This window comes from Fukomys damarensis, unplaced genomic scaffold (genome assembly GCF_012274545.1).
Source record: "Fukomys damarensis isolate Sample0158 unplaced genomic scaffold, DMR_v1.0_HiC HiC_scaffold_24, whole genome shotgun sequence".
NCBI lineage: Eukaryota > Metazoa > Chordata > Mammalia > Rodentia > Bathyergidae > Fukomys > Fukomys damarensis.
Genome location: NW_022900936.1, coordinates 66676163 through 66700615, shown reverse-complemented (window position 1 = coordinate 66700615; position 24453 = coordinate 66676163). Strand labels below are relative to the sequence as shown.

The window sequence follows — 24453 nt, the reverse complement described above, 5'->3', positions numbered from 1 at the left end:
ACAAAAAAATGAGAAAAGGGACAGGGATGAGGAAGAAAGGGAGACAGAGCCACACCTCCCCGGCCAGGGCACAGGTGCCCCCAAACATCATCTGGATGAACCTCCCAACACTCCCGGCATATTAACCAAAGGGCAACCCCCTGAAGTCAAGGAACCCAGCAGTGTTCTGCACATGCCCAGGACGTACCCACAGTCTACCCAGCAGACGGTGCCTTGTCCTTTCACTGCCTGAGCCGCAGTGGACAATAACCTGAGATGATTTTCAGCGGCCGCCTCTGTAAAAGAACAGAAAATTAAACATCTGTATCCAAGGGCTTTTGGCCCTGGGGAAGATGAAGTGAATGTAAGAAAGGCAGAGTCTTTTGTTGGTCCGGTGCCATCCCTGCAGGTCAGGGAAAAAAGCACCTGGGTACTACTATGGGAAAGCAGGGCCTTGAGGACAAACCCCAGGACCAGGATTTCAACCCACCAGCCTGCAATGATCCATAGTGGAGTAGCTGTGGTGTGTTTGACACTTGCAACCAGCGGACTCCTGGTCACCTTTCCCATGTGATCTCAGCAAGCTCATTCAAAAGGTGCGCCGGGTAGATGCTGGTGGGGAGGGCAATCTGTTGCCTTCTCCTGCCAGAAACCACATGATACATCCTAAGGCCAAGCAGAAATGATGTCTGAATTATGTGTCTCCACAGAGCTGCTCTTCCAGTGTGGAAAATGGTAGCCGTTTGTGAATACAAAGCATGCTGAGCCTTTCACAAATATGAACAAAAAGCATTGTTCAAGAAACATGCACAAGTTGCTCAGAGGAGGTACTCCCAGGAAACCTCGGCCAGGACCACAGGGGACAGCCAGCCACAGAAATGGGAAAGCCATTGTTCCAGATGCCAGACAGGCTCCGGGGAAAGGCTGGGGCATGGAATAAAGGAAAGCAATATAAAGTACCCTCGCCCCAGCCTTGCCTTTCAGCCACAGAAAAGGAGATGCCACTTGGAAGGATGGTAGGGATAGGAGAAAATCCAGTTTCTACGATGCTCACAAAAACCCCCTGGAGGTCACAAGTCTCATGCAGCAGGCATGGTCAAGGGGGCCATGTTCCAGGCCCTGCACCCAGCACACCAAAGCCAGAAGGAGCCTGGCAACTAGCAGCACAGGAACTCTGGTATAAAGCACCCAGACTGGGCTAGGAGAAGGGCAAAGAGAGGAGAGGACTCAGGCCCTCCCTCTGTAGCAGACCTGGAGTCCCCACCTTCCCGCTCTCTGACCTACAATGATTCCCTGTCTCTGCCCCATGCTGGTCTAAAAGCTCTCTGTCACTGCAGAATTAACTCTTTTCTTCCTGTCTCCCATCAGAGGACAGAAGCAGCAAAGGCAGCAGAGGGGACAAGCTTTGCTGCACTAGCTCGTGGACCTCAAGCAAGTTAAGAATTCCCTGCTAGCTTTGATATCCTCATTTTTAAACTAGATGCCAACTGACAGCCTGCACTGTCTCCCTTGTGGCAAAGGAGCGGATGAGAGAAGGCCCACAGCACATTCCTGCACTGACAGCTGGCCCAGCTTCAGAAGTATCCAAGGGGTGAGCTGTATTTACTTAGGGCCTTGAATACAGGACTCGAACCTACTGCCTCTCCACTGCCCCCCACTTTTGACAGCAGAGAAATGCTGGTCCATGCTGGCTTCCCAACAGCAAACGCAGGGAGTGTGTGCCAGACCCTTGGAAGAGGGACAAGCAATAAGTGGCACCGAGGACAACCAGGTGCCATGGTGCTTAGAGGGTGCAGTCTGAGGAGGGGCACACATCTGAAATGTTCATCAGCCATATGCCAGTGAGAGTTGAGGATAAGATCTGGGGGAGGCTGTGCGGAACTGGCCCAGCTACCAGCTGCTGCTTTTCCAGGGCATGGAAAACTTGGCAACTTCAGGGGCAGCAAAAACACTTAACTCTGCTGAAACATCAAAAGAGTTGGCCACGCACCCTTTCCCAAAGTTGCTGCCAACAGCCAAGTAAACCTCTGTCCGACATGCCCTTGCCAGCCTCAAGGTCAGGAGAACGGCAGCCACTGCTCCCGAAAACGATGCTATGTCCTCAGCTCGGGGCCCACTCTAAAGTCAGTCTTGGGTTTGACCCCACAATGGGACAGACAGAGACAGGGCAGGGCAGGGCCAGGCGACTAGCTAGGCTGAGTGTCAAGCCTGGGACCATTTCAGCTGGCACCAGCCAGCTCAGGCAGTTAATCAACAGCTCTAGTGAAGCTTGTCCTGGAGGACTTGCCACACCGTACAGGGAACCAGTGTCAGTCTCACCTGTGGCTGATGTCCTCTCCCTTCCCAGGCCGTGAGAAGATCCAGGGCACTTTCCCACGAAATGACCCTCAGGATGCAAAAGTGGATGAACTAATGTCCCTTTGTAAACTCTGCCTGCGTCTTCCAAAGAGAACTGACAGCCTCGCACCCTCCCTGAGTTACTGCCCTGAGGTCTCCGCCTCTGACCTCTGCCCCACCTCTGCCAATCCTCCCAATCCTGAAGAGTGACTCCAAAGCCAGAAAGGATACTCACCAGATTTAGAGTAAAGCACCAGCACATTATTCCGGGTCCTGAGAAGTTTCTTCAAGTCCTTGGGGTCAGATATTCTTTCGATGAGTGAAGAGACCTTTCCAGAGGACAGCCAAGTTGGCAGAACCACCTGGGGATCAAAGAGCCAAGGACCATGAGTCTCAGCTTCTGGACTAGCCCAAGGAAGAATCAGGGGCCAGAGATATGCTGTCAGGAGCACATTTTACTTCCAGGGGATAAAGCTGACCGACCTTTGCAGGGCCCCCTCAATATACCAATCCAAGCACACTTTCTGGCCCACACCCAGTCTCTACCTGCCCTGCCACCCACTGCACTTCCATAAGGATGTATGGGGTGCAATCAAGAGCTTCCTGGGAGGTCACTTATCCCACATGTCACACACCGGCACAGCTCAAAACTCCATCCCACGTAGAAGCACCAAAGCATAAAACCCTCAGGAAAACAAGATACCCACTAATGTTTGGGTGGGAATGGGCTGGAGAGAGGCTCTAGCATGTCTCACTCAGCCAACAAGAAAGAAGCCATTCTCTTCAGAGAGTCCTGGAAAACCTTTGGTGCTGCAGGCATGATGAAGGGTGGGCTGAAAGCAGGGTAAGGGGAGTGAAGTCTAAGGAGGTGCAGCCACAAAGCAGATCCTCTTGCCTAGCCCAGGCACCTGCACAATACTCCTGGCCTGCTTGGCAGAAGACAAGGGGTTCACCAGGTACAGTGTGGGAGACACAGGAAAGTGTACAAGCTAAACCTTGAGATCACCCATGTCTAGGTACCTGCCCCCAGCACCGCCCCCTTACAGATGCTGCTTGTCAGTTTCACTCCCCAGTAAAAGTTATTCGAGAATTTTTCTCTGAAGAGAAAAGAAAAGCAATGGATCTATTAAGTGTAAATTATTTAAAGGACCGCCAATGAAATATGAGTTCCCACTCAATACTTCACTATGAGGCTCCCAGAATGCAAGTTGCCTCCATGCCCTCCTCACACTCCAGAGCTGTCACTCCATGGGCTAGTTCCTGCTCTTCCACAGGTAACCAAGACCCACCAACCCTCCAGGTGTCTGTCTCCCCACCCCAATTTTTCTTTTTCTCTTTCTTTTTCTTAATGGCACTAGAGAGTAAACCCAAGGCATTTGCACTGAGCTACATTCCCAGGCCTTTTAAATTCTGAGGCAGGGTTTTGCTAAGTCACTAAATTGCCTAGGCTGGGCTCAAAGTTGAACTTGCTGGGATTAGGCATGTGCTCACGGGTCTCTTTTGTTCCAACAGAAAAGACAGAGATGAAAATAAACTAATAGAAAGATGAAACTCTGAATAAAAAAAAAAGAACAACAAAATTATAATTCTCAGAGAAATAAAATGGTGCACCCATAAACCAAGAAAAGAACACTATGAAGAAAAAAAAAATCAGGAAAAATCCTTGGAAAGTAAAACTATCACAGAAACAACTGGGGGTGGAAATAGTACAGAAAAAGTTTCCTAGAAAATAAAACAAAAAGATTGAGAAATAAAAAAGGATAGGCATACGATAATAAAAATAAGAAAATGGATCTATTAAGTACAGAAGTTAAATTAAATTCCAGCAGAAGAAAAGACGAAATGAAAGTTTTAAAAAAAGAAAAAAAAATACCAGAAATGAAAGGTGTGAGTCTTTAGCTAAGAGACCCCAGCATCATGAATAAAAATAGACTCATCAAGGTTCATTAACTGAAACTTTCAGAAGACTGCTGATGAAGAAATCAGGAAAATACCACATACAAAAAAATCAGAGCACTGAGGGTTTGGGTCAGTGGTTCTGCCACCCACCTTGCAAGTTCAATCCATGGTGCAAAAACAAAAAACACAAACAAGCAAAAAAAAATCAGAGGTCAGAAATGGCAAAAAAACAGCTTACAAGGTCACCAGAAGGCAGTGAAGTGGTGCCATCATGGTTCTCGGTAAGCATCACTTCCAACTGGAATTCTATACCCAGCCAAACTATCTGTCAATCATGAGAGTAAAGTCACACAGGCCAAAGACATCAGATGCGCAAATTCTGCCAGCAAAGCACTCTTAGTAAGACACAGGAAGCCATGCTCTATCAAACAAGGAGTACATGAAAAATAGGAGGGACATGGAACCAAGGAAACAAAGATCCAATGGAAGAGAAAGGCAAGAAGAGTTACCATGTGGATAGTGAAGATTCTGTCCAAGATGGACAGAGATCATGGAAGAATATGGTCCACAAAAGAGGCAACTGGAGACTATTTTATATGTCTCATCATATTGAGGAATTTTCATTTCTGCCAGAAAAAAAAAAATTTTAATGAAAAATATGAGCCAGGTATAATGGTACATGCCTGTAACCCAAGTTTAAGAGGTTGAGGCAGGTGGGTCACAAGTTTGATATTAGATTGGGCAATTTAAAAAGACTCTGTCTTAAAAATTAAAAAAGGTGTAGGGATATAGCTCAGTAATAAAGTACCCTTGGGCTTGATCCCCAGTACTGGGGGAAAAGAGAGAGAGAAGAGAGAACAAATACAACTAGGAACTGAATCCCATCCTAATTTGTCCCCAGGCCTTCTCAGTCCTCTGCCTCTTTTTAGCCAGATGTCTTAAGTTGAGTCTAAATCCCATCACTCAAGGATAAGATGACCAGCCAACATTACTCAACCTTTCAGAGGCGTAGCGAATTGCATCTGATGTAGGGATAAAACCTTTCTCGTGGGACTGCTGTGAGGATGAGATGGGATAGCTTATTGAACATGCTTTATAAATCAGAAAGCACTCTGACAGAATCAGTTACCATAATATACAATCCAAATTTCCATCTCAGCAGAATGGAAGACAGAAACATGACTGGAGTCAAGTGTTTCTAAATATAACCTTCCATTGGGATCCAAAGGTTCCTTTTCCCCAAAGTAAAACCATCTAGGAGAAACAGTTGGGGAATTATTTCTCCTTCAACCCACCCTGCCCAAGCTGTGGACAAAGATCCACTGCCCTTATTCAGGCCACTCCAGAAGCTCACCAAAAAATTACTTCAACTTGAGTAGTCTGTTATCCAACTGCTCCCAGGTGGCTAATGGACTTCAGACTAAATAGTCCATAGTTCAATGCACATGGTGATGAGACCAAAAAAAAAAAAAAAGAATCTCTTGGAAAAACATCCTGACTCGCTGCTGTTGTTAATCCTCAGATAATCTGACCAGTTGAGAAAACCACTGCCTAGTCCAGGGCTCTGACCTGTAGACGAGTCCCACAGCCTGGCAGGCACCTATGCCTTGTGAACCAGGAAGAGGGAAAAGACAGCATGGTCTGGGCAGCAGGTCCACAGCTGGCCACAGTGATACAGTGGCCCCACAAGAAACCACTGGAGCCTGAGTCTCAGGCTTACCTGGTTTATCTTCTATAAAACCAGTTAATCCCTTTGGCCATGAAACCATGGGCTGCCTGAGATTAAGTAACCACGTTACTGGCTGACACCAAAGCCTCTGACCCAATGTTTGCTGTGACACAGGAGAGGACTTAAGCTCTGGCGGAAATACACTGAGCAAATTGACTTTGCTTGAAACCCATCACGGCACAGTAAAGTGGAGCTGGCCTTGGCTCCCTGCAGCTGGCCTGCTTTAAAAATCTCCACAAAGGGCCTGCATTCCCCACTTCCTCTCCCCAAAGACTAAGACCTCTGGAGGACAGGGCCCCCAAAAACCATCAGGAAATGTTTGCCCAGTTTAATAAACAGGACCAATGACAGCCCTAGACCACACTCCTAATCTGCAGAGGTCCTGCCCAGAACATGTGATGATGTGTGTCTGTGGCAGATCATGAAACCCAGGGAGCCCACAGCATAATAAGGGCCTGGGTTGGAGCGGAGGGCAGGCAAAGCAGGTTGGACTAGGCTGGGGGCCCTGTTGGGTCTGGCTCAAGAGCTGGCCTGGGCAGGAAGCAAGTGAAGAGCACTGCTAACTGGTTAGCAGGAGCAGCTCAGGGATGTACAGACTCGTGTGCCTATGAAGTAGATGGGTAGTGGCCAGGGAGGCTGGGGGAAGGGGACAGTTGGGTGGCTGCTGAAGAGAGGAGAAAAGGGTCAATTCCACTACTTCTAGAGGAAAAACAACAAATGTGATGCCTGTTCACAGGTTAAACAAGGAAGAGGCAAATGTCTAACATGGCTCCCAGTATTCTAAGTGCGGAATGGCGAGGAAGATGAAGAGGAAGATGATGGCAGATTCTGCCTGCTCAGGGTACAGACCTGTGAGCAAGAAGGCACCAAAGTCAGGTCCTCCAGAGTGCAGGCCACGGCCAGAGGAAGCAGACTGGAGACAGCTCAGTCCAGGGGTAGAAAGGGACAGGGATGAGGAGGGGACAGACCAGAATGAGTAGTGAGAGGAGGACACCTAGGAGGACCTGTGGGGGGAGGGAAGCAGGCTGCTGGGAAGAGCACAGGAGCTGGATGACAAGGGGGAGCGAGAGATGCAGCAGAGGCAGGAAGATGGGCTGTCCCGTGGAAGATGGAGCCCACAGGAAACACGGGGTTTGTCTAGAAAGGCAGGATCTGAAGGTCTGAGTGCAAGAGGAAAAACAGCGGCAGATTCAGGCAGAACCCAAGGAGATGATGTCCACAGAGCTGAGATCTGAGACTTCACATTTGCTAAAGAGAAGAGGGATGAAAGGCTAAGATCCTCCTCAGACTCTCTGGAGCAACCACAGCAGGGGGCCAAAAGGGAGGCCTTCCTCTCTCTCCTTAAACCCAAGGGGAAAATATTCCCAGCTGTTTAACCTCTCTTTCCTGGAGGAAAGGTCTAGGGAGCCTTTGATGGACTGGCCTACAGTGCACCTGAAGATGCCATAAGTCACAGGCCAGAAACCTCAGCAACAGCAATAGTGGCTGCCACAGTAACAATGGTAATGACATGTAGCCTATGGGCTCCACTGTCATGCCCTTAGCAGGAAAGGGCAGTACTGCAAGGGCGCTCCCTCAGCCAGACAGTGGTGGCATCGCTCCTGTGTTTGCCAGGCTTGTGACTCACTCTAGTGACAGGAGAAACAAAGATCTTCATTCCCCACACAGACTCCTCTGACCTCCGATCACAGCCTTCTCTCTACCCATCAGCTCTTTGCTCTACCAGTAGTGCTGGTACATAAAGACCCAGCAGTCCCAACCAGCTGAGCTGAGACCCCAAAAATGTCTCCTCAGTGCAGGGCAGAAATTTGCTGCGGGGACACAGGTGCCCCAAAGCCTGTTCCTGCTTGTATCCACTATAGACCAGTCTCCCTAACCTCTGTCACAGGGTCACTACCCTGCCCACACTCCTCCTCCTTTGTCCAAGGCTCTCTCTTCAGAGCCTACCAGCACCCATGGTGCCCCCACAGCATCCTTACACCAACCCACACAGCTGGGGCAATCGTGGAGGAGAGCACATCCTCATCACCTGCCAGGCCCCTGCCCTGCTCCTGTACCAGGCGTCTGCCATCTTTGACCATCTAGCTTTGGGGTTTCTAAACTCTTCCCTCCTCCCCTCCCTTCACCATCTTCTAGATACTGCAGAAAGGGTCCTTGCTTTAGATCTGCGGTAAACACAGGTGCCATTTACAGCAGGCTTGTTACTAGCCCTCGGAGTGCTGTCACTGCCTGGAAGGTGGGAAGGATAATACCAATGCCCACCTGGTGGGCTGGCTCAGCACTGGATGAGGGGGAAGACATAAAGAAATGGACGCAACGGTTGGCATACAAACGTACATCATGGTTGTTCATTATCTGTGTTGCTACTATTAGTAAGCAAGGGCAACGACTGAATGGGAACCACCTCTTCCTCTCCAGGGCCTGCCTGCAATCAGACAAACAGCAGGTCCAGGCAGGAAGGAGTGCACACGTACACACATTCAGCACCAGAAAACCTGGTGTGGCCAGCCAGCTGCACAGCGACCCTGAGCTAGAGGTCATGGGGCACATTGGGAGAGCACTTTCCAGGTCTCATGCATGCTGACCCTGCCCCTCACAGCAAACCGTCTCACTCCCACCACAAGAAGCCAAGGACACACAGCAGCTATGCAGCAGAGCCAGGACTAGAATGGTCCCTGACTCCTAACCAGGGGCCCTGCTGCTCTCCACCACCAGCTTCCGGACTGCTGCAACAGACAGGCCAAGCCTGCAGGAGAGAGTCCATACCTCGCAGAGGCCAAGGGGAGACATCCCTGCCCAGATTACACTAAGACTCTCCTTTCACAAGTCCAGGGGACCCAATGGCATGCAGATCCCACAAGTGGCAATTCCCCAGATCTGCTCTTCATCAGAGGCTGTAGGTGGGGCTGTGCCCACTCTACCTGCTCACCAGCATGAGCACTCCTCCCTCCTCACTGGATGAGCCTGGTATCCTCCCACCCTCACCCCAGACTGGAGTCCAACAAGGCTGGAAGATAACCAGTCCTCGCCACAGTTTACTCCCCACCTAAAAAAGCTCTGACACTGTGGTACAAGCCAGGGCCCTCACATACTCCTCCTAGATTCACCACCTGCTGCAGACCCAGAGCTAGAGACAGTCAATTTCCACAGTGTCCAGCCAAGAAGGAATATTGGGATCCAAAGCTGAACATTTAGGAGAAGCAGTGGAGGTAGGGTGCAACCTTTTTTTTTTGCTGTCACCTGAAAAACGATACCCTTCTTATGCTGGAAGTTGTGAAGAAACCAGTTTTAGTTTAACCCACATTTTGCTCACAATAGCTTTGAAATATTGGAATCTGCAAATCTAGATGCTGAAGAAGCTGGTGGTACAGGAGCTTAGGGAAAAAGGTTGGAAACAGAGGAGGGTCTGAATCCAGGGTCAGAGGCCTGGAGCTCGTTGAGAACTCAGGGCTCTTAGCTTGGGTTGGGGAGCAATGTACTTGGAGTCAGAACCCCAAGTTTTGTGCTGATCTTGAGTTACCAGCTGTGTACACTTGGACAAGTCATTCCTCCTGCTGTCTCCGTTTCCTCCTCTGGAAGACTGAGGGGCGAGAAGTGATTTCCAAAGTGCTTTCCAACTGTGCCATTTGAGACATCTACTCTCATGGCTACTACCACAGGCAGTAGTTATACCTTGGGCAGAAGCTGCTGACATTTCCTGGGCATGTGGCCACCCGGGATAAAACCCTTGCTTCTCAGTCTCCCTTGAAACAAGTATGGCTATGTGGCTAAATTCCAGCTGTTGGAATGTAAGCATAAGTGTTATGCAGCAGCTTTCAGGAACTGCCCCTAGTAGGCATCTGATATGTGTCTACTTAGTCACTTCCTCCTTCCTGCCAGCTGGAATTTAGACAAGATGGCTGGAACTTAAGCAGCCACCTTGAAACAGTGGAAAGGAAGGACTTGATAAAGATGTGGAGTTAACAAGATAGAAGACATCTGGCTTCCTGACACCATAGAGGGATATACTAGCCCTAGAATAGCCCTCTCCTGGCTTCTATATAAGTAAAATAAATGGTCTTTTTATGGCACTATCATCTTGGTCTGATAGCACACATATAGATTTGAGTACCTACAGGAACAAGAGCTTTTACTAGGATGAAATATGAGCATCGGTCCCACTAGGGATATTTCAAGTGTGTAAGGCACCCAATCTTGTATTATAATTTAGATAAACTGTATCAGGAAGGAGACAGAAACTGTCCAGGGACTGATTTACCCCGTGCCTTCTGATTCTCCAAGTGTTCACTCTGTCTGTCCTCACTGATGTCTCAGTCATTTGGCAACAGCTACCCACAAGGCCAAGGAGAATTAGATGGGGACTCTCTGGCTCCCCTACCTCACCCTTTTCTAGTGAGGAGACCCTGCACAGGCAAAGACCCTCTGGCTGAGCTGGGCTGGGAGGCTTTCCATACATATATCCTCTCCACAGCGTTTATGTGCCACCTTCAGCTCCAGAGCCAACACTCACAATTCTGACTCGGCTGGACCTAGCAGGTTACAGATGGAACTCAGTGTGTTATACTCTTCTAGAGTCTGTCTCCTCAGCCCTACCTACTTCACCCTGGATAGCCTCAGTCACTGGGAAATTGAATTCTTCCCCTCCACGCCATCTGTCAGTTATGACCATTGTAATGATGGCCACACATCCCCCTCCGAGGGCTCTCTTAGGTGAAATACCCTGCTCCTTTATGTGGGACCTCAACTCCCTTCCTGTCCAGAGATCTTCCCTAGACACAGCCCCCTGCTGACATCAAAGCTCATCTGGATGCTGAGCCTGAAAAGAGTAATGTGCTACATTGTACTGTAATTTATTTTGGGGGGAACTGATACCTATATTTCATAATTAAAACTACAAGAAATTAATCTAGTATGAACTTTCATAGGTGGGGGAAAAAAAAGGGAAAGGTTGAGAAGCAACATTATTGAATTTCTTAAAATATGAGCCATGTCCTACACTTCTGGCAAACACCTAAACTTTTTCTTTTGGAAAACAATTTGGCACAATGTACCAGTTATCTTGAAAGTACCGGTGCTCTCTGACTCGGTAACTCCACTTTGGGGAGTATGTCTTGAGGAAATTAGCAAAAGTTCTGACACAGAAATGACTCACACAATCCTACTCATGAAGAGTCAAAACCTGTAAACAACTAAAGGTCCAACAGCAAAGGAAGGGTTATACAAATTGGAGTAAATAATTCAACAGAACATTACAGCTACTTATATAATGTTTTTAAAGATGGTTCAATGCAAAAAAAAATGTCTTAATGTTAAATTTTAAAAACAGAATTCAAAATATACCTGGTGTGATCATAACCTTAAGCAAACAAAATTATGCTCAGAAAAAGACTATAAGAAAACAAAAACTAAAGTTTTATTCTTAGATTGCTCATACTCTTCCACTTTATCTGTTTTTCTAACTCATCATATTAAAAACATCCCATTTCAGTATTTTAAAAGTTTTACCACCACGTAGCTACCATTACAGAAATAATTAACAGTCTCAAAGTATCTCCCCATCAGAAAATGCAACTTTTTGTGAATAAACAGGGCTAGAATTCCCCTCCACTGCGGGACCAACATTAACATCAAACTGCTGTCAAATGCCTTCTGATATGAAGTACTGAATGGAGACATCACAAAAAATCAGATTGAGGAAAATGCTTCAAAAATGGCAAGGTCAGAAAAGACAAAAACTGAGTAAGTGTTCCACATGAGAGACTAAGGCAGGACAATTAAATGCAAGGTGTGCTTCTGGATTGGGTCGTGAGCCAAGTGCAGCTCGTCCTCTGTATCTGGAAGTTCATGCCTGCAGCTTTAACCAACACTGGAACATTTGAAAATGAAATTTCATCTGTACATGTGCAGACTTACTAGCCCCTAAACAATACAACAGAACAACTACTCACACAGCATTTGCATCATTCTATGTGTTATAAATACACTAGTGAAGATCTGAGGTACGAGCAGGCACACATACAAGTGCTGCTCTGTGCCATTTTACATAAGGGAGGGACTGAGCATCCATGGATTTTGGTATCTGTAGAGATCCTGGAACCCAAAGGGCACTGAGGAACAACTATACTGCCTTCCTGGTTTTGATCATTGTATGGTGGTTATAAAGAAAAGAAGGTGCTTGAATTTTAGGGACTATAGTCATGCGTCACTGAACAATGGAGATTAGTTCTAAGAAATGCAGTCCTCTGCTGATCAAAACATCATTGTATGTTATATGACTGTATAGAAGCATTTAGTAGGCAAAGAAGCATCATATATAAACTTTATATGTTAAAAGAAGAGTATGATTAAACAGGCATGATAAAATACTAATATCTGTAGAACCTGAGTAGTGTATATGAAGAGTACTTTGTATTTTTCTTGCTACTCTCTTATGAGGCTGTCACTACTTTTGACTAAGAGGGAAAATATCTTACCTAATAAAAGAAACAAAAAAGAGATCCCCAGAACTCAGCAAATATGGCCTTGCCTCTCCCACAGTCTACTTGAGACTCGTCACTGTCTAGCAGGCTTACCTGGAAGCCAGGCTTACTGGCAGGCTCACCTGCCCTTGTCCACCTCTAGCTGGATGGTCTGCTCCTTCACACATGGGCTCTTGCATAGTCACTTTGGGTTTTTGTTGTTGTTTTGTTTTGTTTTGTTTTTGAGACAGGGTCTTGCTGTGTAGTTCAGGCTGGCCTTGAACTCACAGTGTAGCTCAGCTTGGCCTTGAACTCCTGACAATCGATACTCCTGCCTCAGCCTCCAGAGTGCTAGGATTACAAGTGTTTACCACCATGCCCAGCCCATTTTGAATTTTTATAGGAACTGTTACACAGAAGCTGCAAAAGGACCTATATGTCACACATACCTAGCAAATATTAGAATGGCTTTGATGTGAAAGAAATATATAAATAGAACAATAATTTTTAAATGAGTAATTTATGCTCCTGGAAAGGGCAAATTTTAAGCATCTATCACCACCTACCATGGCTGAGCACCACTCTTCACCAGGAGAAAAGGCCTAACTGCAAATCAAGTTTGGGGCCTTTCATGATCAGTACTTTCTGATGCTCAAAAGTCTACCCAGAAGCCTTTGAAGTAAAAATAAGCATCATGTGTCCCTGAGAATGTGTGTGTGCCTGTGTATAGCAGAGAGAGACAGATTAACTGACCCTATCTTTGGGATGCAGGATCCATGGGCCTCATCCTAATGTGCTTACTTAGAGAGAAATGGAAAAACCATCTATCTGGCAAGGAATCCTCAAGAGAGGATTCTTCAATTCCAGAATCCAGGGCCTATGGATTAGCCCTCACTGACTGTGATAGCTAAAAATACATAATACCTGCTGTGTGCCCAGCAGCAATCTAGACTGTTTATGGAACTGTCTGATTTAATTATCTTGGTAGACGTTAAGTACTTCATCACACCCATTTTACATATAAAGAGGAATAAACTATTCATTTCATGGCCAGGAAGCAAGGAGAACAGGAGACAGGGTGCCAATGTCCCCTTCGAGGTCATGCCCCCCAATGACCTAACTTCCTCCCCCAGTAGGCCCCACTCCCTAAGGTTCCACTACCTTCCAGTAGTGCCACAGGCCAGTGACCAAGCCTTTAACACATGGGCGTTTGGGGGACATTCAAATCCAAACCACAGCACTAGCTCAAGGTCACACAGCAAGTAAGCGAGCTGTGATTCAGACCCAAGTCTGAGAGATCCCAGCACTCAAGCTGGAGCATAATGAAGACAAACTCGGGCCTGGGATTTAGCTCAGTGGTTCCAGTGCCTGCCTTACAAGCACAAGGACCTGAGTTCGAGCCCCGGTACCAAAATAAAAAAGAAGACAGACTCTTTGAGCCATGCAATTTTACTGCTTGTTCCTATAAATATAAGGCTAGCTACATTTTCTTATAGGTTGGGCATGCCTGCTCTAAAAATCCAATCCTAAATGCTACAAAATCCAAAGCTTTTTGAGTGTCAACCTAAGAACAGGGAGAAAATTCCACACCTGGCCTGTGACATGTCACAATGCAAATGTGCTAAAAAAAATTGTATAGCATTAAATTCCATCTATGTGTGGAAGGCATATATAAATGAGTAGGGGATTTAGCTCAGTGGTGCCGTGCCTGCCTCACAAGCACAAGGTCCTGAGTTCGATCCCCGGTACAAAAACAAAAGATAAATGAATGTTGTGTTTAGACTTGGGTTCCATCCCCAAGATAGCTCATTATGTATGAGGTATGATAAAAACATGTATTTAAAAATTATTTTAAATTTTATTAGAGTGAAAGACACATTGCCATTAATCTTCCTCAAAATACTCCCCTTTGCTTCAAACACACTTTCCCATTGTTCTCACCACTTTTGGAAGCTGTTCTGGAAGTCTTTTTTTCATTAATGTGTTTAGTTTAGTTAGTGTGGCTGCTTCAATATCCTCAATCAATTCAAAACATTTGTCTTTCAAGATTATTTTGATTTTGGGGAAGAACCAGAAGTCACATCAGGCCAAATCCAGTGAGCAAGGTAGATGAGGACACACCATGATGTCTTTATGAGCCTGCCTTTTCATTGGATGGCGCTCAGCAGCTGCATTCACTATATTTTGATCACACTGCACAAAGACACGAAGGATCCAGAACTGCCTCTGAAAGTGCCAAGGACGATAAGAAAATGTGTTCAACGTGAAGGGGTATATTTTGAGGGTAATTAATGGCACTGGGCTTCTATTATAATAATTTTTTAAACATTCACTGCATATATGTTTTAAAAAAATATTTACAATATATTCTGATCACCCCTTGTATATAAATACTCCAAAATCCAAAAAAAGTCCATAATCCAAAACACTCCTGGGGCCAAGCATTTTGGATAAAAGCTGCTCAACCTTTATTTTGTTTTTTAAAGAAACTACATCTTATATTTAGGGCTACATAGCATAATAACCCCAACTCCACTCCACACTCCCAATAGAAAGTGTGGCTGTCAACAAGAGACAAGTCAGGGGCTGGACGCTTGATCTGAGAGCTTATAAAAACAGGTTTTCTTATCCTGAGATTACAGCTGCAGTGCATTTAACCAAGACTCTGTCTCTGAAGCTTTTAATGTTTTGGAAAGCCTCTTCTAGAGCCAAGAGGGCCTTGGGTGGCTGCCAGCTTGGTGTGCCAGGCCTGTTAACTAGGAAGAACTGGTAGAGGGAACACTGAATTAGGCAATGGGGAGGAGGAGGAGCAGGTGAATTCCCACTCTGGAAATCCAGCTCTGCCTCAAAGCTCTGTTAATTGATGAGAAAATAACAAGTAAGTGGCCATGGCCCATGGTGCACAGCCAAGCCTTTAACACCTTATCTCATTCAATCCTCTACAGTGGGGAATCTTAAACCACGTTTACAACCTTAAGGTCTCAACCCAAGAGCCAAGTCACAAAAATCAATCCAGTGAGTGACATCAGCATGATTTAAACATGACATTAAATAGAAAACATCAGAGTGTATCTTAGTAAGCCCTGGTAATCAGTGGAACATTTATGTCTGCTATAATGTATGTATGTCCTGGACTATGTTGTAAAATGTATAATTGCTCTTGCAGGAGTTGCATTAAAAATGTTTATAAAACTGCTATAGAGACTGGGTGTGGGAGGTAGAATTATGCCCACTCTGGACATGTGAAAACTGAGGCTCAAAGGACTTAAGAGATTCAACTCGGGTCAAGCCAAAGAAGGTCGTTGGGCCTGGGTCTTCTTCTTTATGTCCCTCTATGTGCATAGTTTCCCCAGATATACCCAGAGCTGCCACCCACTCTCTATAGCTTCATCCAGAACAAAGGCGGAAGCCGGGGAGTAGTGCCTGTAATTCCAGCCCTCGGGGAGGCTGAGGTTTAAGAGAACTTCAAGCTCAAGTCCCATTTGGATAACTCAGCAAGACCCTGGTATCAAAATTAAAAATTAAAAAAGGGCTGGGGGTGTAGCTCAGTGAGAGAGGCCCCTGGGTTTCACCCACCAGTACCACAACAAAACAAAACAAAACAAAACAAAAGCTCAAAGCCCAAGAATCTGGCAAGTCTTCTTTTCCTTCCAATCTAGTGACTAAGTCTGACGAGCTGGAAAGAGTCACAGTGACATCCTGATCCATCTTTTCTCTGCTACTTGCACATCTGCAATTCTCCAAATCCCTTCAGACAAAAGCAAAACCAGTCTGTGCTCAGACCAAGTGATGTCACAGCAGACAAAAATGATACAGCTTGTGATGTGGGCAGAACTTGTTCTGTACCAATCAGTGGAGAGCAGCTACCTTGCCTGGTGAAATATCACCTGCCACACAAGATGAATGCTGTCACCTGCTATGGTCTGGACCGGGAATGACCCCCAAAGGCCTATGTTTAGATATTAAAGGCTTGGTCACCAGCCTGTGGCACTACTAGGAAATGGTGGAACCTTTAGGAGATGAGGACTACTGAGGGATTAGGTCACTGGGGGTATGACCTTGAAGAGAATGTTGGGACTCCAGACCCTTGCTATCTCTTTTTGCTTCCTAGCTGCTATAAAATAGATAGGCCTCTTCTACCATATGCTTTCACCATAGTCCACTGTGCCATATAGGCCCAAATCATTGGGGCCCAGCAATCAAGGGCTGAAACCTAAGAAACCATAAGCCAAAATAAACCTTTCTTCCTTTTAAGCTGATTATCTCGAGTTATTTTGCACAGCCATAGAAAATCATCTAAACATTACCTTATACATTTTGTAGCTGAACCACAACTCTTAAGTATGGACTTTTCAGAAATACAGATTCCTGGGCCTTAACCTTGAAGAAAATCACTTGGGTCTGGATGACCCAGAAATCCATGTGTATGCACATACTCATAAAAGTGGTTTACATCCACAGCCAGATTAGAGAAACTCTATCCCTGACTCATAATTTAAAAGCTCTCTCTGGACCCCATGTCACCCCCTGCTCCATTCTCAGCCAGAAGTTTCCATCCTCCCCTCTTCCTCTGCATTCCTCAGCCCCCTCCAGAGGGCTCTCAATGGGGCTCAACATGACCTCCTGAACAAAAAGCAAGAATATATAAAGAACTCAAAAATTTAAACTTCAAAAAAATAAAAGACCCAATCACAAAATGGGCAACTGAAACAAACAGACTCTCAAAAGAAACACAAATGGCCAACAAATACATGAAAAAATGCTTGTCATCTCTGGCCATTAGAGAAATGTAGACTGAAACTCCACTGAGATACCATTTACCCCAGAAAGAATGGCGATCGTCAAAAAACTAATAATAACAAATGCTGGCAAGGATAGAGGGGGAAAAAGGAACTCTGCTACACTGTTGGTGGAAATGTAAACTAGTACAGCCACTATGGAGATCAGTGTGGCGTTTCCTCAAAAAGCTAAAACTAACAACTCCATTTGACCCAGCTATTCCACTCCCATGCATCTTCCCAAGAGTAAGTCATAAAATTGCAGGGACTATTCATACCCATGTTTATAGCAGCACAATTTATAACAGCTAGAAACAGCACATATATCCATCAGATGGATAAAATGTATCCCCCCACTTCAAATCAAACTTAGGCGTGGTACCAATGAGCTAAATCCCTTGCCCTGTATTTCTTTAGATATAGTTGAGAATGACTCTGCCATTAAAAAAAAAACATGAACTTGAGGCATTCCTAGGTAAATGGATGCAATTGAGATCATGCTAAGTGAAATAAGTCAGATACACGAGTTTAAGTATCACACAGTTTATCTTATATGAGAAACATTATAATATACACTATATTCCTGAGGTCCTGTGGATGTGAGGATGTGTGATCCTGTGCCTTTCTTGACTGCCTGCATCAGGTGAGGGAAACCTACACTTTCTCTTCCCAGCACTCACTCCCTGAATGAAGCTATTAGTCAGTGGCCCTCCAGCTAGGCCTTTAGAGGAAGGGACAGTGTCTGTCTTCTTTATCTTTACCTTTCCTGGTGCTTTAGCCTGGGGCCTGGCTTATAAAGATTCTCAAGGAAATATCTGTTTGGAAACAAACAAGTACCTGTTTTATCAATAAGCATAGGATGCTGATGCTGGTCCCTGTTCCCCTACTGTGGACTTGTGCACAATACTCTGCCCAGGACACAGCAAGATCAGGCCCCTTAGTGACATCAAACCTGCTGGTCCCTGGGGACGCTTGCCTACTTGGCCTGACAAGAGAGCTTTCTGGCCAAGCCCACACCTGAACTCTGGTGCCAGGTCACCTGTATATTTGAGCCCCAGCTTGTGATTCTCAGCCTGGATCTTCAGTTAAGTTTCTTTCAACAAGGACAAAAGGACTTGCTCACTCATTTACGATACCAAAGGGCTGGAAGAAGTGTGAGATTTTTTGCAGGGAATGGATACTCCACCCCTGCCCCTGCAAGCTGTAATGAGTGAAAACTGCACTTACAACTGGGACCTCAGTGAGAGTTTGAGCAATAAAAAGATGCAAAAAGGCTATTCTAACCTCACACCATCTGAGTGTCATTAACCCCCCACTGCATGATTGCAAGGCTAACAGTTGCAAAGGCTCACAGACTGGCATGTGGCACCGGATGGAGCTACTGGGGAAGAGGAAGCCATTGTGTGCCTAGATGGTGTCCCTCCTCTTGGGCCACACTAAAGAGCAAGCAGCATGGACCCCCAGGAAAACAGCTGCCAAACGTGGCTGCTTAAACCTCCAAGTGAGCTACTGTGCAACCCCAACCTAATTTTCTGTGCCTTCACCTTCCGGGTCACAAACAATATCACATCGCTTCCCAGCTCTGACTACCCACCCGCCCCTCTCTAGGGGTCACAGTGCTTTACCAGTGTCCCTCTCCAAGTTAACTTGGACTCAACACCATGCTGACATGGTGGAGATGGTCTGTAAACCAGTAGCCAGAGGCCCCAGTGTGTGCTGCAGGATGGCCCAGCCCAGCCTGGTTGAGCACTGGTGTTCCCTTCTTCCCCGTGGGCCCCAAGATACCAGGGGTGCTGGTGAGGTGGCGGGTGGGGGAGTATAAGCAACATAAAAGAACTTCAACCCTCCTTACACCCCGGCACCTATCTCCGACCTCTTATCACCTAGCCTCAACCATAAGCACTAGGTGAGACACAGAGCTCCACAGAACAAACCACAAAGCTGAATGGGACTCCTTAAGGGATTGGTGTGGTTGGCTTCTAGGTATCGAGGGAGGATCCACTGTCACACGGAAGTGGGCAGAAAGGTAGTGGCTTAAATCTTTACCACCTCTGCTCATACCGCTCCCCAAGTGTCCCAGCAAGAGCATGGGGGAGGGGGACACAAGGCAAGTCAGGGGCCAGTTCAAGGAACTCAAGGGGAATACAGCAGGACGGGCCCCACCTGGCTGTGCTGCCTCCTGCTCACACTCTGCCTCTGGCTGGGCGGAGGGTCAGCGCCCACCACCTCCTCTGCCCGACTTCCCCTATCACCTTGGATTCAACAGCTTGCAAGGCTGCGGCAGCTCCCACTGATTGGGCGCTTTCACACGCCAAGCACTGTGCTGTGTGCTTCCTGTGCTATTTCTCATCCTTTTAACTCTGCAAGATGGATATCATTACCACCATTTACAACCAAGAAAAGTGAGGCAGGGCTCAAGGCCACTCGGCTGCTGAGCATTTCACTGGCTAAAAGCCCGAGCTCTTTCCACCACATCACACTTGACTCCACCTTGTAGATAACAGGGAGGAAAGCAGGAGGATGAAAGTATTGTTCTGGGAAAAGTAACCCTGCCTCCCCCCTGCAACCCAGCTCAGCATGGGGCCTGACTGATGTTATGAAAAGGGTTGCTTGCATCACATCTCTCCATGGTCTACAGAATCCAGTCCCCAGGGCAACACTGGGCATTTAAGGTTCCTTGCAATCCTCTTTCCCAGTTTCTTCCCTTCCCTGGACTCAAATCCTCTTCTGCCCAGCCTGAGCTCCCCATTCCTCACATCTGTATCCTGCAGACTTCGTTTCCCTACCCGAGCATTTACTCTGTCTACGCAGCACACGCTGGGATGCCCTCATGCCAGGCCCTGGGCTTGGTGCCGGGGACACAACAGCCCGACAGCAGGATCCCTGCGGTCACAGAGTTCAGAGTAAGGCCAGTTCCCACCTCACTCCTGGGGCCTTCTCTGGTCACTTGGTGCCCCACTGCCTGTCCCTAACCCTAGTCCCAGCAGTCAGCACTTACCATTCAAGTGGCACTCAGCCATGGCTCCACCTTATGTGATGTGTCTGTTTTAAGACTTCCTCTGTAATGTGTTTATTTCTGTGGGAAAAGTGCACTCTGGGTTTGAAACAGTATTATAAATGGCATTAGGTCCTTAGGCCAGCCCTCAAAAGCCCATTAAATACATAATGGTCCCAGAGAGGTGCAGAACCAAAGCCAGCATACTTTAAAAGCTCTGCAGGAGAGACCGGGGCAAAATATCTGCCTTCTGGACCTCCACTCACCTTTCCGCCCCCTTCCTTGTGACAGTGGATCCTCCCTTGAGGCCTAGAGGCCAACCACACCAGAACCTCCAGGAGTTCCCTTAGGCTTTGTGGTTTGTTCTGTGGAGCTCTGTGTCTTACCCCCTCCCCTCACTCCCAACCATTTGAGTTTCAAGCTACCATCAGGGACAGAGGCAGAGAAGTCAGAGGTGGGGAAAGCAAAAGACAAGAGGTGTGCAGAGAATCCAATTTATAATTCAGGTCTAGCTTCATGGCTCTGCTCTTACTAAGTGGGTGGCTAAGTCTCTTGCCTCCAGGAGCCTCATAAAATAAGAGAGAGTTGAGGGGATGAGTGTGGAGCCCAACAGTCGAGCCCTTGCCTAACATGTACAGTACCCTAGGTTCCATCCCCAGCACTGAAGAATAAAATAAGAAGGCTAAAGAGATCAGCTCTCAGACCGCTGAATCCCAACAGACTGCATTTTTAAAAATATATAAATAATACATGCTATGCATTTAAAAATAATTTTTATCAAGAAGGAATTTTTTAAGGTAATTACAGTTTCATTTTTGGAGAAAAACACTGTAAACACACCATCCAAAATATGGACATCAAATCAGGAAAATGGACAAGTGTTTTAATTGAAACTATTTGGATTCATGGGAAAAAACCCAAACCATTCACCACTGATATTTTCCCAATTTGTCTGCAGACCAGTAAGAGCAGCCGGACTTGGTCTTGACCTGACATGTGAGAACCACTGAACGGGAGATGCCCTCTCTGGCTGACATTTCTCCATTCTGGGAATTGGACAGCATCGTATGGCAATCAGCATGCATTGGCTCTAGGGAAAGCCCTGCTGCCAGGAAGAGGAGGAGCAGGGCCGCAGCCCAGAAGCAGGCAGTTAGGTGCAGGGCTGCAGCGGTACTCCAGCGCTCCCTGCCCCACTGCAGCCCCAGGGACAGGGACATCAGCTTGGGAAACATAGGGCCCAACTTGGCCCACCGGTCGACAGTACCATTTTCTATCCTGGTATCCTTCTGAAAGGCTTAGGGAAGGTTCTCAAAGAGATCTCTTAGAAAATATCTAATGTTTCTGGTTATAAATGAATATATATTCATTCAGACAGTGTAAGAAAGCATAAGCAAAAAAGTAAGCAAAGGTCATCCACCACTCCATCTTCTAGAACAATGACTTACTATTTGATGCACTACTGATTCTTCAAATACATAACTTAGAGACTGAGTTTTATATCCTGCTTTTCTAATAATCGCACTTAAGCATTTCTGCACATCTTCAGATGTTCTTCATCGACATCATAACATATTTTAACAATACACATTATGTCCTAGTGAATATATTCTTTTTAAAACTTGCAATGAACAGAATGTGCTCACCTAGATGTCCTATGCTGAAAATGCTTGCTGACCCCCACTGTGACAGTATCCAGAGATGGGGCCACTGGGGTATCATTAGGCCATGGGGAGATCCCTCACAAATGGGACCAATATTCTTAAAAAAGGGGCCCAAGACAGCTCTCCAGTCCTCTTTCTGTCACAGAAGAACATAAAATCTTACTGTATCTAGTGTCTACTGTACAACTAGACTGTACAGCAGTCTCCAGCCAGGAAGAGGACCCACCCATGCTAGCAGCCTGATCTCAGCCTCCACAACTGTGTGAAATAAGTTTCTGTTACTTATAAGCCATGCAGTTTATGGTGTATTTGTTACAGCAGGCCAAACTAACAAACATCACTTCCCATGGTATGAAGAGCACCAAATGTTATTTAACCATGCTGCTATTGTTGAACATTATAAATATTCCCATATTTTTGCTATTATAAAAAGCATGGTAGTTGTATATCTCTATACACAAATCTCTGCAGACGCCTTTATATAGTTGTACCCCCTTGTCCAAAGGGGAAAGTTCCAAATTCAAGATGCTTGAAGCCACAGATGGTACCAAACCTTAGATATGCTGGTTTTCCTGCACATACATGGCCATAAAAAGTTTAATGTATAACTTAGGAATAATAAGGGATTACTAATAAAATGGAACAATTATAACTATACTGTAAAAAAAGTCATATGGATATGGTCTCTCATTTGAAATAACTTATTGTACTGTTATCCTTCTTGTTGACTACGGGTAATTAAAACCACATAGTGAGAAGCTGAGGATAAAAGAGGCCACTGCACTTTACCACTGTACTGGACCTCGGGCCATAGCCCTGTGCTGTGCATACAACAGCCCTCAGTAAGTAATGAACAAATAAACCCAATCTGACTGAAGGGACCCAGGAAGCCTTATCAGGTCGGCCCATCACTGCCCCTCAGACTTGCTCCCTCTGCCTCACACCCATTAAACTCAGGGAAAGGAGAAGATGTAAATTGTCCCTGCTAAGGACTGCTGAGAGCATCTGCAGACCTCCATTGCTGGGCTAGATACACTCCCTTGCTCAGCCCACCTTGGAAACCACAGCTGATCCTCCCTCTAAATTCCTCCTTTAAATTATCACTTGGCTCCCATTTGGTGGAGGCTGCAGCAGTTAGGGTACTAGCACTTGGTACTTCTGTCACTATTTGCTCACAGGTCTGAAAACCTACCCCACCCAGGGTAACACCAGAGGGCAGGCACAATGTGTATTTTTGTTCCCCATCCAAAATCCAACTCTGTCAGACAGTGTGGTTGGTAAAGAAATGTTTGTTGAATGAAGCATCAGATTCCCAAGGTTTTATTTTCACAGGGTGGAGAGAAAAGGAAAGAAAGCAGGGCCCCTTGAAACAGCCCAAGTATGAAGAGCAGATGGGGCTCAGGGGAAGATGGCCCTGTCCCCTGCTCTGCCCGACCTGGCCTGGAGACCAGCCAGACCAACTGGCTCCAGGAATTGAGGGCAAATAGCTCCAGCAGAGCCAGATACAGTGAAGCGCAGAGGCCCCATCTAGATCTAACCCGGCTCGCTCCTGAAGGGAGGAAGCCCTCAGGGAACTGGGAGCCTGTTTCCCCACCCACTTCCAGACAAGAAGATAAGGGGGCAGTACTTACTGTGATCCCAAAAGGTCAAGGAATTAGGAGATGAAGAGTTTAAAGCCACTCAATCCCCACTCTTTTTCTCCTCCCACTTGCCCAGCATCCTTGCCCCACCCAAGGGGTGGTGGTGAAAAGTCTAGGGTGGTGAGGATGCCAAGAGCAGGAAGTCCCCTGGAACTTCAGGAAAAAAGGAGTCAGGACGGTCTTAAGATCAGAGGGACCAGAAGTCACAGGAGAGATGCGGAAAAAAGGCCGAGGCTTCCATTCTACCACACCCCCAAAGGACGCCAGGGATGGAAGCCTCAGGAAAAAAGGAGTCAGGACGGTCTTAAGATCAGAGGGACCAGAAGTCACAGGAGAGATGCGGGGGAAAAAAGGCCGAGGCTTCCATTCTACCACACCCCCAAAGGACGCCAGGGATGGAAGCTGGTCCTGACTCCGCAGAATACAGTCATCCCACCTCGCCAGGGGATGCCCTGGAAAGTGCCCCAAAGGCCCCTCCGGCAGCCCACTCCTCCCTGACCTCACCCCTCCTCCACTCCTGTATGATCTTGCAGTTTGCAGATTACTCATCCGACCCTCCAGACAACCTTGGCAGGGGTTATCCTCACTGTCCCCATCCCCTGAGTGAGGAAACCAAGTCAGGGACATTAAATGATCAGCCGCGCCACACAGGGAGAAAGTGGCCGAGGCTCCAGCTAGCGTCAAACGTGAGTGGGGCACAACTCCTCTGGGCGGCGACCCCACCCAGCCAGCCCAGCCGAGCTTACGGGTGGAGGCCCAGGTGCTAAGCCAGTTTCCAGTCGCCTGAAGTCGAAACCAAGAACAAGAGTGCTCCTAAAACGGGGTTCCCGGCTGCGCAACGAGGACGCACCCCTCTCGCACCCCACACTCTCACAGGTGCAGGGGCGGGAGTCTGAGGCGGGGCGCGCTCTCCAGTCCGCGGGTTTCCTGCCCCGGCTGGTGACGCCCCCCGGACCGAAGCCCCGCACCGGTCCCCC

General features: G+C 46.9%; 1 protein-coding gene across 1 annotated transcript in view; it reads right to left on the bottom strand.

Annotated features, from left to right (window-relative positions):
• Pdia5 (protein disulfide isomerase family A member 5) overlaps positions 1–24453 on the bottom strand; it is an 85418-nt gene that overhangs the window by 60666 nt on the left and 299 nt on the right. Inside the window, exons 2-3 of the mRNA XM_010619520.2 lie at positions 2552–2678; positions 188–275 (exon numbers count right to left, since the gene is read on the bottom strand). Of these exons, the coding sequence (XP_010617822.1) occupies positions 188–275; positions 2552–2678 (215 nt within the window). The remainder of the gene's footprint in view (positions 1–187; positions 276–2551; positions 2679–24453) is intronic.